Raw genomic sequence first — 15497 nt, forward strand, 5'->3', positions numbered from 1 at the left:
ACTCCAATCTGGGTTGAGCAGGCCGTCCCATTCATTCACACATTATGGGCTGTGCAGTGAGCTGACAGCTCCAGTCTACTGTGAGATACAGTGCCTTCAGAGAGTATTCACACCCCTTGATTTATTCCACATGTTGTTCTGTTACAGCCTGAATTCAACATGTATTAAATAGATGTTTTTCCTCTCAACCATCTACACACAATACCGCATAATAACAAAATGAAAACATGTTTTTTTTAATTTATTTTGTGCAAATTTTATGAAAATTTAATTCAGAAATATGTAATTTACATAAGTATTCACACCACTTTGTTATGGGCTCTGGTGCATCTAAAATCCGTTGATCATCCACTACAATTTGATTGTTTTGAACATGATGTAGAAAGAAGCTATTTTTGGCCCGAATGCAAACCGCTATGTCCGCAGGAAACCAGGCACAGGTCATCACCCTTCTAACACTATCTCTACCGTGAAGCACGGTGGTGGCAGCATCATGCTATGGGGATGTTTTTCAAGGGCACAGGCTTCACGGTAGGGATGGTGTTATAAGGGTGATGTGACCTGTGCCTGGTTTTCTGAGGGAAAACGACTGGCTGGGGGTGAAGATGTACATTCCAACAGGACAATGACCCCAGGCATACAGCCACAGCATCACTGGAGCAGAACGATAATGTAAAACTCCTTGACTCCTTCAGCTAAAGCCCAGACTTGAATCCCATTGAAAATATGCGGAAAGACTTGAAGATTGCTGTTCACCGCCGCTCCCCATCTAACAAGAGAGCTTGAGAAAATCTGCAAGGTGCTTCTAAAAATAATTTTCTCAGGGGTGTGAATACTTATTTTAATGAGATATCTGTATTTAAATGTCAGTACATTTGTAAAAATTTCTAAAAACTTGTTTTCACTTTGTCGTTATGGGGTATTGTGTGTAGATTGGTAAGATTTTTTTTAAATTTAATACATGTTTTAATTCATGCTGTAACACAACAAAATGTGGAATACATCAAGGGGTGTGAATACTCTCTGAAGGTACATAGATTGGATGATTTATAATACACAAAGATAAATAGCATACGTCTTTTTCTAAACTAATCTGTTAGTAGTTGGACTTATTGTACCAGTTACTGAGATGGTTCTTCCAGTTTAGATGATTGAGGTAGTCTCACTATCTCTTCCTAACCCTGGCAGTCATTCTGAACGGAGGTTGCGGGTGATAAAAATAAATTCCACTTGTTAAATGTCCTAACTCTGGCTGGATTCCAATAGTAATTAAACATCACTTTGCAAACCACCATAAATTGACTGCAGGTCTGATGTGGCCTGTAAACGACGAGTTTCCTAACACCACTGTGTTAAGGTATAACTAGGCCCTCAAATAAAGGCCTTATGATATATTACGCAATCTATTGTCATAAATAATGACATTTTAAAGGCTAATAATGGTGGAAATGTTCAAATGGTTCTAGGAAGAACCCTTCAAAGATAAAACAGTTCTCAGTAGAACCCTTCAAAGCTAAAATGGTTCTCAGTAGAACCCTTCAAAGATAAAAGGGTTCTCAGTAGAACCCTTCAAAGATAAACCGGTTCTCAGTAGAACCCTTCAAAGATAAAAGGGTTCTCAGTAGAACCCTTCAAAGATAAAAGGGTTCTCAGTAGAACCCTTCAAAGATAAAACGGTTCTCAGTAGAACCTTTCAAAGATAAAACGGTTCTCTGTAGAACCCTTCAAAGATAAAAGGGTTCTCTGTAGAACCCTTTAAAGATAAAAGGGTTCACTGTAGAACCCTTCAAAGATAAAACGGTTCTCCGTAGAACCCTTCAAAGATAAAACGGTTCTCAGTAGAACCCTTCAAAGAGGATTCTGAGTATAACCATATTCAGGGGGTTCTATGAAGAACCCTACCCAACACTATATACGGTTCTACTTAGTACCTTTTTTTTCTAAGAGTGTAATACACTATTTCCAGTGCACTATACAGGGAATAGGGTGCTATTTGTGATGCGGAGAGTGAGATATAGGGCCTAGTTTTAGAGGAAATGTGTCTTCACACTTGACAGAGTATTTTAGATCTCTCATAGGGATGGCTGGGTATATCCGACCTCATTACCTCCATTCAGGGATACAGATATATATTCAGATGTCTGGTTTAACAGTTAGGTTAGTTGTCCACTTTATAATTGGGCCTGACTCAATGTATTTATGGGACTGCCTGGGTTTTTACGCCTGTTGAGTTAAAGTCTCTGTAATAGTTTAGGGAACTAATGCCAAGTTCTTAGACATGGTTTAAAATCACATCCCACAATGCATTTTATTATTTTTTTTTACACAATGTTCTTTTATCACATGATCACATATTTCTTTATGCTCTAGAGAAATATATGTTCTTGCTATGAGTTGCATCATAACAACTTGAATAATACTTGGATACGTGCTTGGATGATACAATGACCTAATTAGCTATCGCTATAGTCAGCGGAATGAAGAATGGAGACAAGAGTGTGACGGGTTACTGTTGTTAACACACTGTACAGCCTGAGGTGTCCTCAACATCAACATCGAGACAGTGTCACTAGGGTCCTGGCCTCAGATGCACTATGACACCACTCAGACGGTCTGGGGGGGGGGTCAAACAGTGCTGGGGGGGGTCAAACAGTGCTGGGGGGGGTCAAACAGTGCTGGGGGGGGTCAAACAGTGCTGGGGGGGTCAAACAGTGCTGGGGGGCGTCAAACAGTGCTGGGGGGGGGGGTCAAACAGTGCTGGGGGGGGGTCAAACAGTGCTGGGGGGGGGTCAAACAGTGCCATCAAACAGGGCCTCAGATGCATTGTGACATGACATGTCTTTGATTTAGTCTGGAGTAGAGAAAGGGTTTAAGTGGTCCCTAGACACTGACCTAGGAACAGTTTGATGTTTAATGAGTTACGTTGTTCCTAGACACTGACCTAGGAACAGTTTGATATTTAATGAGTTACGTAGTTCCTAGACACTGACCTAGGAACAGTTTGATGTTTAATGAGTTACGTTGTTCCTAGACACTGACCTAGGAACAGTTTGATGTTTAATGAGTTAAGTTGTTCCTAGACACTGACCTAGGAACAGTTTGATGTTTAATGAGTTACGTAGTTCCTAGACACTGACCTAGGAACAGTTTGATGTTTAATGAGTTACGTTGTCCCTAGACACTGACCTAGGAACAGTTTGATGTTTAATGAGTTACGTCGTCCCTAGACACTGACCTAGGAACAGTTTGATGTTTTTACCATATAATGTTATAGGTTAGGGTTGAGAAACTCCTGTCAGAGAATATATGGGTTAAGTTGTCCCTAGACACTGACCTGGGAACAGTTTTGATGTTTTTACCATATAATGTTATAGGTTAGGGTTGAGAAACTCCTGTCAGAGAATATATGGGTTAAGTTGTCCCTAGACACTGAACTGGGAACAGTTTTGATGTTTTTACCATATAATGTTATAGGTTAGGGTTGAACAACTCCTGTCAGAGAATATGACCTACACTAATTACTTGTTACTTTTAGCTCTTATTCTAATCTGTATTTTTTTTAAACTGCATTGTTGGTTAAGGGCTCGTAAGTACGCATTTCACTGTAAGGTATTCTGTTGTATTCGGCTCGTGTGACTAATACAATTTGATTTGATTTGACATTCAAAAACAAATTAAGTTGTTTGGTTGACCCAATGGCTGTGTTGATTGGTTGACCCAATGGCTGTGTTGATTGGTTGACCCAACTGCTGGGTTGATTGGTTGACCCAACTGCTGAGTTGATTGGTTGACCCAATGGCTGGGTTGATTGGTTGACCCAACGGCTGGGATGTAGGCCACTTAGTTGGGTTGTTTTATTGGTGCTGGGTTATTGGTGCTGAGTTATTGGTGCTGAGTTATTGGTGCTGGGTTATTGGTGCTGGGTTATTGGTGCTGAGTTATTGGTGCTGAGTTATTGGTGCTGAGTTATTGGTGCTGAGTTATTGGTGCTGAGTTATTGGTGCTGAGTTATTGGTGCTGGGTTATTGGTGCTGAGTTATTGGTGCTGAGTTATTGGTGCTGGGTTATTGGTGCTGGGTTATTGGTGCTGAGTTATTGGTGCTGAATTATTGGTGCTGAGTTATTGGTGCTGAGTTATTGGTGCTGAGTTATTGGTGCTGAGTTATTGGTGCTGAGTTATTGGTGCTGAGTTATTGGTGCTGAGTTATTGGTGCTGGGTTATTGGTGCTGAGTTATTGGTGCTGGGTTATTGGTGCTGGGTTATTGGTGCTGAGTTATTGGTGCTGAGTTATTGGTGCTGAGTTATTGGTGCTGAGTTATTGGTGCTGAGTTATTGGTGCTGAGTTATTGGTGCTGGGTTATTGGTGATGGGTTATTGGTGCTGGGTTATTGGTGCTGGGTTATTGGTGATGGGTTATTGGTGATGGGTTATTGGTGATGGGTTATTGGTGCTGAGTTATTGGTGCTGAGTTATTGGTGCTGGGTTATTGGTGATGGGTTATTGGTGATGGGTTATTGGTGCTGAGTTATTGGTGCTGAGTTATTGGTGCTGGGTTATTGGTGCTGAGTTATTGGTGCTGAGTTATTGGTGCTGAGTTATTGGTGCTGGGTTATTGGTGCTGAGTTATTGGTGCTGGGTTATTGGTGCTGAGTTATTGGTGCTGAGTTATTGGTGCTGGGTTATTGGTGCTGAGTTATTGGTGCTGAGTTATTGGTGCTGAGTTATTGGTGCTGAGTTATTGGTGCTGGGTTATTGGTGCTGAGTTATTGGTGATGGGTTATTGGTGCTGAGTTATTGGTGCTGGGTTATTGGTGCTGAGTTATTGGTGCTGGGTTATTGGTGCTGGGTTATTGGTGCTGGGTTATTGGTTCTGAGTTATTGGTGCTGGGTTATTGGTGCTGGTGCTGGGTTATTTGGTGCTGGGTTATTGGTGCTGAGTTATTGGTGCTGAGTTATTGGTGCTGGGTGCTGGGTTATTGGTGCTGAGTTATTGGTGCTGAGTTATTGGTGCTGGGTGCTGGGTTATTGGTGCTGAGTTATTGGTGCTGAGTTATTGGTTCTGAGTTATTGGTGCTGGGTTATTGGTGCTGAGATATTGGTGCTGAGTTATTGGTGCTGGGTTATTGGTGATGGGTTATTGGTGATGGATTATTGGTGCTGAGTTATTGGTGCTGGGTTATTGGTGCTGAGTTATTGGTGCTGGGTTATTGGTGCTGAGTTATTGGTGCTGAGTTATTGGTTCTGAGTTATTGGTGCTGAGTTATTGGTGATGGGTTATTGGTGCTGAGTTATTGGTGCTGAGTTATTGGTGCTGAGTTATTGGTGCTGAGTTATTGGTGCTGAGTTATTGGTGCTGGGTTATTGGTGCTGAGTTATTCGTGCTGAGTTATTGGTGCTGGGTTATTGGTGCTGGGTGCTCAGTTATTGGTGCTGAGTTATTGGTGCTGAGTTATTGGTGCTGGGTACTGGGTTATTGGTGCTGAGTTATTGGTGCTGGGTTATTGGTGCTGAGTTATTGGTGCTGGGTTATTGGTGCTGAGTGCTGGGTTATTGGTGCTGAGTTATTGGTGCTGGGTTATTGGTGCTGAGTTATTGGTGCTGGGTTATTGGTGCTGGGATATGGGTGCTGAGTTATTGGTGCTGGGTTATTGGTGCTGGGTTATTGGTGCTGGGTGCTGGATTATTGGTGCTGAGTTATTGGTGCTGAGTTATTGGTGATGGGTTATTGATGCTGGGTTATTGATGCTGGGTTATTGGTGCTGGGTTATTGGTGCTGGGTTATTGGTGTTGGATTATTGGTGCTGGGTTATTGGTGCTGAGTTATTGGTGCTGAGTGCTGGGTTATTGGTGTTGGATTATTGGTGCTGAGTTATTGGTGCTGAGTTATAGGTGTTGGGTTATTGGTGCTGGGTTATTGGTGCTGGGATATGGGTGCTGGGTTATTGGTGCTGAGTTATTGGTGCTGGGTTATTGGTGCTCAGTTATTGGTGCTGGGTTATTGGTGATGGGTTATTGGTGCTGGGTTATTGGTACTGGGTTATTGGTGTTATTGGTGCTGGGTGCTGGGTTATTGGTGCTGGGTTATTGGTGATGGGTTATTGGTGATGGGTTATTGGTGCTGGGTGCTGGGTTATTGGTGCTGGGTTATTGGTGATGGGTTATTGGTGATGGGTTATTGGTGCTGGGTGCTGGGTTATTGGTGCTGGGTTATTGGTGATGGGTTATTGGTGATGGGTTATTGGTGCTGAGTTATTGGTGCTGGGTTATTGGTGATGGGTTATTGGTGCTGAGTTATTGGTGCTGAGTTATTGGTGCTGGGTTATTGGTGCTAAGTTATTGGTGCTGAGTTATTGGTGATGGGTTATTGGTGATGGGTTATTGGTGCTGGGTTATTGGTGCTGGGTGCTGGGTTATTGGTGCTGAGTTATTGGTGCTGGGTTATTGGTGCTGAGTTATTGGTGCTGGGTTATTGGTGATGGGTTATTGGTGATGGGTTATTGGTGCTGGGTTATTGGTGCTGGGTTATTGGTGCTGGGTTATTGGTGCTGAGTTATTGGTGCTGAGTTATTGGTGATGGGTTATTGGTGCTGAGTTATTGGTGCTGGATTATTGGTGCTGGGTTATTGGTGCTGGGTTATTGGTGCTGAGTTATTGGTTCTGAGTTATTGGTGCTGAGTTATTGGTGATGGGTTATTGGTGCTGAGTTATTGGTGCTGAGTTATTGGTGATGGGTTATTGGTGCTGGGTTATTGGTGCTGGTGCTGGGTTATTGGTGCTGGGTTATTGGTGCTGAGTTATTGGTGCTGAGTTATTGGTTCTGAGTTATTGGTGCTGGGTTATTGGTGCTGAGTTATTGGTGCTGAGTTATTGGTGCTGAGTTATTGGTGATGGGTTATTGGTGCTGAGTTATTGGTGCTGAGTTATTGGTGCTGAGTTATTGGTGCTGAGTTATTGGTGCTGAGTTATTGGTGCTGAGTTATTGGTGCTGGGTTATTGGTGCTGAGTTATTCGTGCTGAGTTATTGGTGCTGGGTTATTGGTGCTGGGTTATTGGTGCTGAGTTATTGGTGCTGAGTTATTGGTGCTGAGTTATTGGTGCTGAGTTATTGGTGCTGAGTTATTGGTGCTGGGTTATTGGTGCTGAGTTATTCGTGCTGAGTTATTGGTGATGGGTTATTGGTGCTGGGTTATTGGTGCTGGATTATTGGTGCTGGGTTATTGGTGCTGGGTTATTGGTGTTGGGTTATTGGTGCTGAGTTATTGGTGCTGAGTTATTGGTGCTGGGTTATTGGTGCTGAGTTATTCGTGCTGAGTTATTGGTGCTGGGTTATTGGTGCTGGGTGCTCAGTTATTGGTGCTGAGTTATTGGTGCTGAGTTATTGGTGCTGGGTACTGGGTTATTGGTGCTGAGTTATTGGTGCTGGGTTATTGGTGCTGAGTTATTGGTGCTGGGTTATTGGTGCTGAGTGCTGGGTTATTGGTGCTGAGTTATTGGTGCTGGGTTATTGGTGCTGAGTTATTGGTGCTGGGTTATTGGTGCTGGGATATGGGTGCTGAGTTATTGGTGCTGGGTTATTGGTGCTGGGTTATTGGTGCTGGGTGCTGGATTATTGGTGCTGAGTTATTGGTGCTGAGTTATTGGTGATGGGTTATTGATGCTGGGTTATTGATGCTGGGTTATTGGTGCTGGGTTATTGGTGCTGGGTTATTGGTGTTGGATTATTGGTGCTGGGTTATTGGTGCTGAGTTATTGGTGCTGAGTGCTGGGTTATTGGTGTTGGATTATTGGTGCTGAGTTATTGGTGCTGAGTTATAGGTGTTGGGTTATTGGTGCTGGGTTATTGGTGCTGGGATATGGGTGCTGGGTTATTGGTGCTGAGTTATTGGTGCTGGGTTATTGGTGCTCAGTTATTGGTGCTGGGTTATTGGTGATGGGTTATTGGTGCTGGGTTATTGGTACTGGGTTATTGGTGTTATTGGTGCTGGGTGCTGGGTTATTGGTGCTGGGTTATTGGTGATGGGTTATTGGTGATGGGTTATTGGTGCTGGGTGCTGGGTTATTGGTGCTGGGTTATTGGTGATGGGTTATTGGTGATGGGTTATTGGTGCTGGGTGCTGGGTTATTGGTGCTGGGTTATTGGTGATGGGTTATTGGTGATGGGTTATTGGTGCTGAGTTATTGGTGCTGGGTTATTGGTGATGGGTTATTGGTGCTGAGTTATTGGTGCTGAGTTATTGGTGCTGGGTTATTGGTGCTAAGTTATTGGTGCTGAGTTATTGGTGATGGGTTATTGGTGATGGGTTATTGGTGCTGGGTTATTGGTGCTGGGTGCTGGGTTATTGGTGCTGAGTTATTGGTGCTGGGTTATTGGTGCTGAGTTATTGGTGCTGGGTTATTGGTGATGGGTTATTGGTGATGGGTTATTGGTGCTGGGTTATTGGTGCTGGGTTATTGGTGCTGGGTTATTGGTGCTGAGTTATTGGTGCTGAGTTATTGGTGATGGGTTATTGGTGCTGAGTTATTGGTGCTGGATTATTGGTGCTGGGTTATTGGTGCTGGGTTATTGGTGCTGAGTTATTGGTTCTGAGTTATTGGTGCTGAGTTATTGGTGATGGGTTATTGGTGCTGAGTTATTGGTGCTGAGTTATTGGTGATGGGTTATTGGTGCTGGGTTATTGGTGCTGGTGCTGGGTTATTGGTGCTGGGTTATTGGTGCTGAGTTATTGGTGCTGAGTTATTGGTTCTGAGTTATTGGTGCTGGGTTATTGGTGCTGAGTTATTGGTGCTGAGTTATTGGTGCTGAGTTATTGGTGATGGGTTATTGGTGCTGAGTTATTGGTGCTGAGTTATTGGTGCTGAGTTATTGGTGCTGAGTTATTGGTGCTGAGTTATTGGTGCTGAGTTATTGGTGCTGGGTTATTGGTGCTGAGTTATTCGTGCTGAGTTATTGGTGCTGGGTTATTGGTGCTGGGTTATTGGTGCTGAGTTATTGGTGCTGAGTTATTGGTGCTGAGTTATTGGTGCTGAGTTATTGGTGCTGAGTTATTGGTGCTGGGTTATTGGTGCTGAGTTATTCGTGCTGAGTTATTGGTGATGGGTTATTGGTGCTGGGTTATTGGTGCTGGATTATTGGTGCTGGGTTATTGGTGCTGAGTTATTGGTTCTGAGTTATTGGTGCTGAGTTATTGGTGATGGGTTATTGGTGCTGAGTTATTGGTGCTGAGTTATTGGTGCTGGGTTATTGGTGCTGGGTTATTGGTGCTGGTGCTGGGTTATTGGTGCTGGGTTATTGGTGCTGAGTTATTGGTGCTGAGTTATTGGTTCTGAGTTATTGGTGCTGGGTTATTGGTGCTGAGTTATTGGTGCTGAGTTATTGGTGCTGAGTTATTGGTGATGGGTTATTGGTGCTGAGTTATTGGTGCTGAGTTATTGGTGCTGAGTTATTGGTGCTGAGTTATTGGTGCTGAGTTATTGGTGCTGGGTTATTGGTGCTGAGTTATTCGTGCTGAGTTATTGGTGCTGGGTTATTGGTGCTGGGTGCTCAGTTATTGGTGCTGAGTTATTGGTGCTGAGTTATTGGTGCTGGGTACTGGGTTATTGGTGCTGAGTTATTGGTGCTGGGTTATTGGTGCTGAGTTATTGGTGCTGGGTTATTGGTGCTGAGTGCTGGGTTATTGGTGATGGGTTATTGGTGCTGGGATATGGGTGCTGGGTTATTGGTGCTGAGTTATTGGTGCTGAGTTATTGGTGCTGGGTTATTGGTGCTGGGTTATTGGTGCTGGGTTATTGGTGCTGGGTTATTGGTGCTGGGTGCTCAGTTATTGGTGCTGGGTTATTGGTGCTGGGTTATTGGTGCTGGGTTATTGGTGCTGGGTGCTCAGTTATTGGTGCTGGGTTATTGGTGCTGGGTTATTGGTGCTGGGTGCTGGGTTATTGGTGCTGAGTTATTGGTGCTGAGTTATTGGTGCTGGGTTATTGGTGCTGAGTTATTGGTGCTGAGTTATTGGTGCTGAGTTATTGGTGCTGAGTTATTGGTGCTGAGTTATTGGTGATGGGTTATTGGTGATGGGTTATTGGTGCTGAGTTATTGGTGCTGGGTTATTGGTGCTGGGTGCTGGGTTATTGGTGCTGGGTTATTGGTGCTCAGTTATTGGTGCTGGGTTATTGGTGCTGGGTTATTGGTGCTGAGTGCTGGGTTATTGGTGCTGGGTTATTGGTGCTGGGTATATTGGTGCTGAGTGCTGGGTTATTGGTGCTGAGTTATTGGTGCTGGGTTATTGAGATATGACCCAGAGGATCAGCTCAGAAGGCTGGAGGTGTAGTTTAGTAGCGGCGTGGCTTTCAGATAGTTCTTTATAGCAACCCGTGAGAGTAAAAGTCTGTTCTGTTGTATAGTTATTAGGCTTGGGCGATATACTGCCGGGATAGGTGCTACGCCACTACTTATAACTAACTATAAGTTAAATATTACTATAAGAAATCTTTAAATTATATCCAGCACAAGATCAAGATCAAGCTTCTTGGTTACAGCAGAGATATTCAACACCCCTCCTGGATCAAGATCCCTGTTCGCCTAAATTGTTTTTAGAAATAGCGGCCCTTTTGTGTACTTGTGGTAATACCATATACCCCCTGGTCTGGTACAGAAACCGTAGGACGGTATGAACATCGGCATACAGCCCAACACTAATAGTTATCGTGTTAAGGTCGAACATTGACATGTTTGTAGCTTCAATGAGGCTTACAGAAGTGTATGAGTTCACTGAAAGCCTATGTAAATTCCATTGTTGTGATGCAATAAAGTGGGATACCATTTATTATGCAATAAGGTGGGATACCTTTATTATGCAATAAGGTGGGATACCTTTATTATGCAATAAGGTGGGATACCTTTATTATGCAATAAGGTGGAATACCTTTATTATGTAATAAGGTGTGATACCTTTATGATGCAATAAGGTGGAATACCTTTATAATGCAATAAGGTGGAATACCTTTATTATGCAATAAGGTGGAATACCTGTATTATGCAATAAGGTGGAATACCCTTATTATGCAATAAGGTGAGATACCTTTATTATGCAATAAGGTGAGATACCTTTATTATGCAATAAGGTGAGATACCTTTATTATGCAATAAGGTGGAATACCTTTATTATGCAATAAGGTGAGATACCTTTATTATGCAATAAGGTGGGATACCTTTATAATGCAATAAGGTGGAATACCTGTATTATGCAATAAGGTGGAATACCCTTATTATGCAATAAGGTGGAATACCTTTATTATGCAATAAGGTGGAATACCTTTATTATGCAATAAGGTGAGATACCTTTATTATGCAATAAGGTGGGATACCTTTATAATGCAATAAGGTGGAATACCTGTATTATGCAATAAGGTGGAATACCTTTATTATGCAATAAGGTGGAATACCTTTATTATGCAATAAGGTGGAATACCTTTATTATGCAATAAGGTGGAATACCTTTATTATGCAATAAGGTGGAATACCTTTATTATGCAATAAGGTGGAATACCTTTATAATGCAATAAGGTGGAATACCTGTATTATGCAATAAGGTGGAATACCTGTATTATGCAATAAGGTGAGACACCTTTATTATGCAATAAGGTGGGATACCTTTATTATGCAATAAGGTGGGATACCTTTATTATGCAATAAGGTGGGATACCTTTATAATGCAATAAGGTGGGATACCTTTATTATGCAATAAGGTGGGATACCTTTATTATGCAATAAGGTGGGATACCTTTATAATGCAATAAGGTGGGATACCTTTATTATGCAATAAGGTGGGATACCTTTATTATGCAATAAGGTGGGATACCTTTATTATGCAATAAGGTGAGATACCTTTATAATGCAATAAGGTGGGATACCTTTATTATGCAATAAGGTGGAATACCTGTATTATGTAATAAGGTGGGATACCTTTATTATGCAATAAGGTGGGATACCTTTATTTAATATGTAATAAATAATCTTAATATTATAGAAGTGTCAAATGGAGAAAAAAAAGGAAAAAAGGAACATTTGGATTTACAGTATGTAAACTTAACATGATGAACAGGAATGACATCTACTCTCACGGGTGGCCAATAAGATCTAGCTGAAAGCCACGTCTCTAATAAGCCACGTATCCTGAAAATAACCTAAGGATTTCATTCAAAATTACCCAGTGACTGGGTCAACCCAGCATGAGAGTAAAATATACCCAACCGATGGTTAAATTAACCCATGTTTGGGTAATCCCAACAACCCGACTTTCTGTGATAGTCACACAACACAACGTGTGTTCTGTCCAAAATTAACCCATCGCTGGGTTACCAAAAAACCCCAGATTGGGTTGTTTTTAACCCAGAATTCTGTAGAGTGTAGTAACACTTATGTTTTTCCCATGTAATGGTAGAGGTTAGGATTGAACAACTCCTGACTGGTCTGAGCATATATGGGTTAATTTGTTCCTAGACACTGACCTAGGAACAGTTGTATGCCCTTCCCCTTTAACGGTATAGGTTAGGATTGAACAACTCCTACTGTCTGAGCATATATGGGTTAATTTGTTCCTAGACACTGACCTAGGAACAGTTGTATGCCCATCCCCTTTAATGGTATAGGTTAATGTAGAGAAACTCCTGACTCAGTACCTATGGGAAATGTAAAGGACAGGGAACCAGGGGCCTTTGTGATGTTTACAGTTACAAAAGGTGACAGGGTTCAACATTTGACACATCTGGCAGCTCTGACCAGCTGACCCCGACCAAGAAGATCTCTGGGCCCTCGTTACAAGGCCATAACTGGGGTCTGGGGATTTCCTGGTTAGGTCACATGATCAGGAAAACTCCCTACCCACAATCAGAATACTCACAATCCCAGGCAGTCTAAATGAACTATATTTGAAAGACATTTGATCTCTTAGGATCTCTAAATCGAAGGTACAGCAAGCTAGCTATCACAAAGAGAACAATTGCCTATTCAGAGATGCTGTGTGTGGGCTTGCATGCGTGCATTGTGTGTACATTGTGTGTGTGTTATGTCTGTATATTGTGTGTGCATGTGTGTGTGTGTGTGCGTGTGCATGTGCGTGTGTGTGTATGTGTGTCTTGCCCAAAGCCTCTCTGAGCATCAGTGAGATATATCTGCAATCCTCTCTCTTCAGAACAGACAACCACTGTCCGTGAATCATCTACAGTGAGACAAAGTTATCAGCCATTATAACATTACTAAGACCCTCTGAAATGTATGCCCTAACGGAAGTCGATTTAGTGCACTACTTTTTAGCAGGGCCCATAAGGCTCTGGTCAAAAGTAGTGCACTGTGTAGGGAATAGGGTGCCATCTGGAACGTCAGCCTAAGAACATACAGTCTGGGAATCATATCCAGTGGCAATCAATGTCAGTTAATGATAAATAACGACATGTCATTATCTCCGATCAGTCGATCATGTTATTGATTTCATTATTGATCGATATCAGACACTGCATTTTTTTTGCTGTTCATAAGATCAAGGTCATTTGTGCCTTGATATAAATAAGAGGTTTAATTCATTCAAGTCACACTGGCACGTCCTGAAACATTGGCCTTGGTTGATTGTTCAGAAACCTACTGAATCCATCTGGTGTTATTGGATGAAATGGAGCGTTCAGGTTTCCGAACAACACACAAGTGGCTGGATACGGCTGCCATAACAACATGTTTCCATTTCCCCCCCGAGTCTCTCTCTCTCCCCGCACCGCATCCCTTCTCGGGATTGTTTTGAACCGGGATGGAGCGGTGAGAATAGAATCTCATGACACCCACACGGGAGACACGAAAAGGAGCAGCTATTTTCAAACACCATAAACAACTAGATGACTGTGTTTGTTATGCCTGCAGAGCGGCGGACATGTTGAAAAACAACGTTAGCTGAGGAAAGGTAAATAAGGAAAATGTGTTTCTATGGATTATTTGGAGGAGCGAGACGGCGTTAGGAATGTGAGCGTATCTACCCAGCACCTCGCGCGGGGACTGGGAGCGACGCCCATTCCATCCCGTCACCGCTACCGAGCATCATCAGTCTTCCAACGCTGCTAACGGAAGAAGCTCGAGCCTACCGTATATCACCTCACTACACAGTGCAGGCCACATCTATTCTAAAATCAAATAGGTCATTCATAACGGTAGAAAAACGATGCATTGACTTACCACATCTCACACGAAGCTGCAGAAATGGTCGCGCACAGATCTAGGCATTGAAAGCGCAGTGTCTTTACAAGAACCGTCGTCTCCCTTGTAACAGTCCAGACTTCTTGCTTGGAAGAAGAAAAAAAATCCCCTCAAATGAATGAAAAATTAAGCAATTTGATTCCAAGTCAGCGATGCGTTTATATCGTCAAGGTAAATTCTGATTCCTCTTATAACAAAAAATAAAATGCTTAAACGATATATAGTCTTCGCAGTTCTAGATTGGAACATGGGCTAACGGACAACGGTTCGAAGGCTCAGTGTTTTAGTATCCAGATCACTGTTCACAGAACGCCACCGGCGAAGGGAGGCAATAGCCTACAGACTCCAACGCAACGAGTCCAGTATTGGAAGAGAGAGGACGGGAACACTATAGCTGAAGATCCACGAAGCCAGCTCTCTCTCTCTCTCTCTCTCTCTCTCTCTCTCTCTCTCTCTCCCTCTCTCTCTCTCTCTCTCTCTCTCTCTCTCTCTCTCAGTTCTGTCTCTTTCTGTATTTCTCTCAGCTCTCTCTCCTTCTCTCTCTCTTAGCGGTCTTCAAAAACGTCCACGTACAGAGCGCGTTGACCTGTTCGCGGGAAGAGCAAAGGGGTCAGAAAAATGACAACCCAATTTGGAAGTGGATGATCAGACGAGATCAGGTTCAGATAAGTGGAGCGGAGCGCAGAGCGATGCAGGCGGGCTGTGGTGATGCCTACTCGGGCAGGAAGAGGGGACCTGGTCGGGAAGAAAACACGGAACTGGATCCTGGCTCAATGTGTGTGATAGGGTTCCATCTGCTGTATGAATAGAATAAATTAATGCTGAAGCTCTGAATCCACATACACTGAACAAAAATATAAACGCCACATGTAAAGTGTCGGTCCCACGTTTCATGAGCTGAAATACAAGATCCCACAAATGTTCCATTCCACAAAAAAAGCCTATTTCTCTCAAATGTTGTGCACAAATGTGTTTACATCCCTGTTGGTAAGCATTTATTCCTTTGCCCCAAGATAATCCATCCACCTGACAGGTGTGGCATATCAAGAAGCTGATTAAACAGCATCATTCTTACACAGGTGCACCTTGTGCCGGGGACAATAAAAGGCCACTCTAGAATGTGCCGTTTTGTCACAACACAATGCTACAGATGTCTCAAGTTTTAATGGAGCATGCAATTGGCTAGCTGACTGGAGGAATGTCCACCAGAGCTGTTGCCAGATAATTTAATGTTAATTTCTCTACCATAAACCGCCTCCAATGTCA

General features: G+C 42.9%; 1 protein-coding gene across 7 annotated transcripts in view; it reads right to left on the reverse strand.

Annotated features, from left to right (window-relative positions):
• LOC129842060 (adhesion G protein-coupled receptor L3-like) overlaps nt 1-14971 on the reverse strand; it is a 362294-nt gene extending 347323 nt beyond the window's left edge. For 4 of the 7 annotated variants that reach the window (XM_055910446.1, XM_055910445.1, XM_055910444.1 and 1 more), the window contains exon 1: nt 14211-14969. In XM_055910446.1, coding sequence (XP_055766421.1) covers nt 14211-14215 — 5 coding nt within the window. In that variant the 5' untranslated portion in view covers nt 14216-14969. Of the gene's footprint in view, nt 1-14210 lie in introns of all 7 variants that reach the window. The other 3 variants (XM_055910442.1, XM_055910440.1, XM_055910441.1) reach the window with 2 other exon arrangements.
• Nucleotides 14972-15497: the final 526 nt, after the last annotated feature.

Source organism: Salvelinus fontinalis, unplaced genomic scaffold (genome assembly GCF_029448725.1).
Source record: "Salvelinus fontinalis isolate EN_2023a unplaced genomic scaffold, ASM2944872v1 scaffold_0010, whole genome shotgun sequence".
Classification (NCBI taxonomy): Eukaryota; Metazoa; Chordata; class Actinopteri; order Salmoniformes; family Salmonidae; genus Salvelinus; species Salvelinus fontinalis.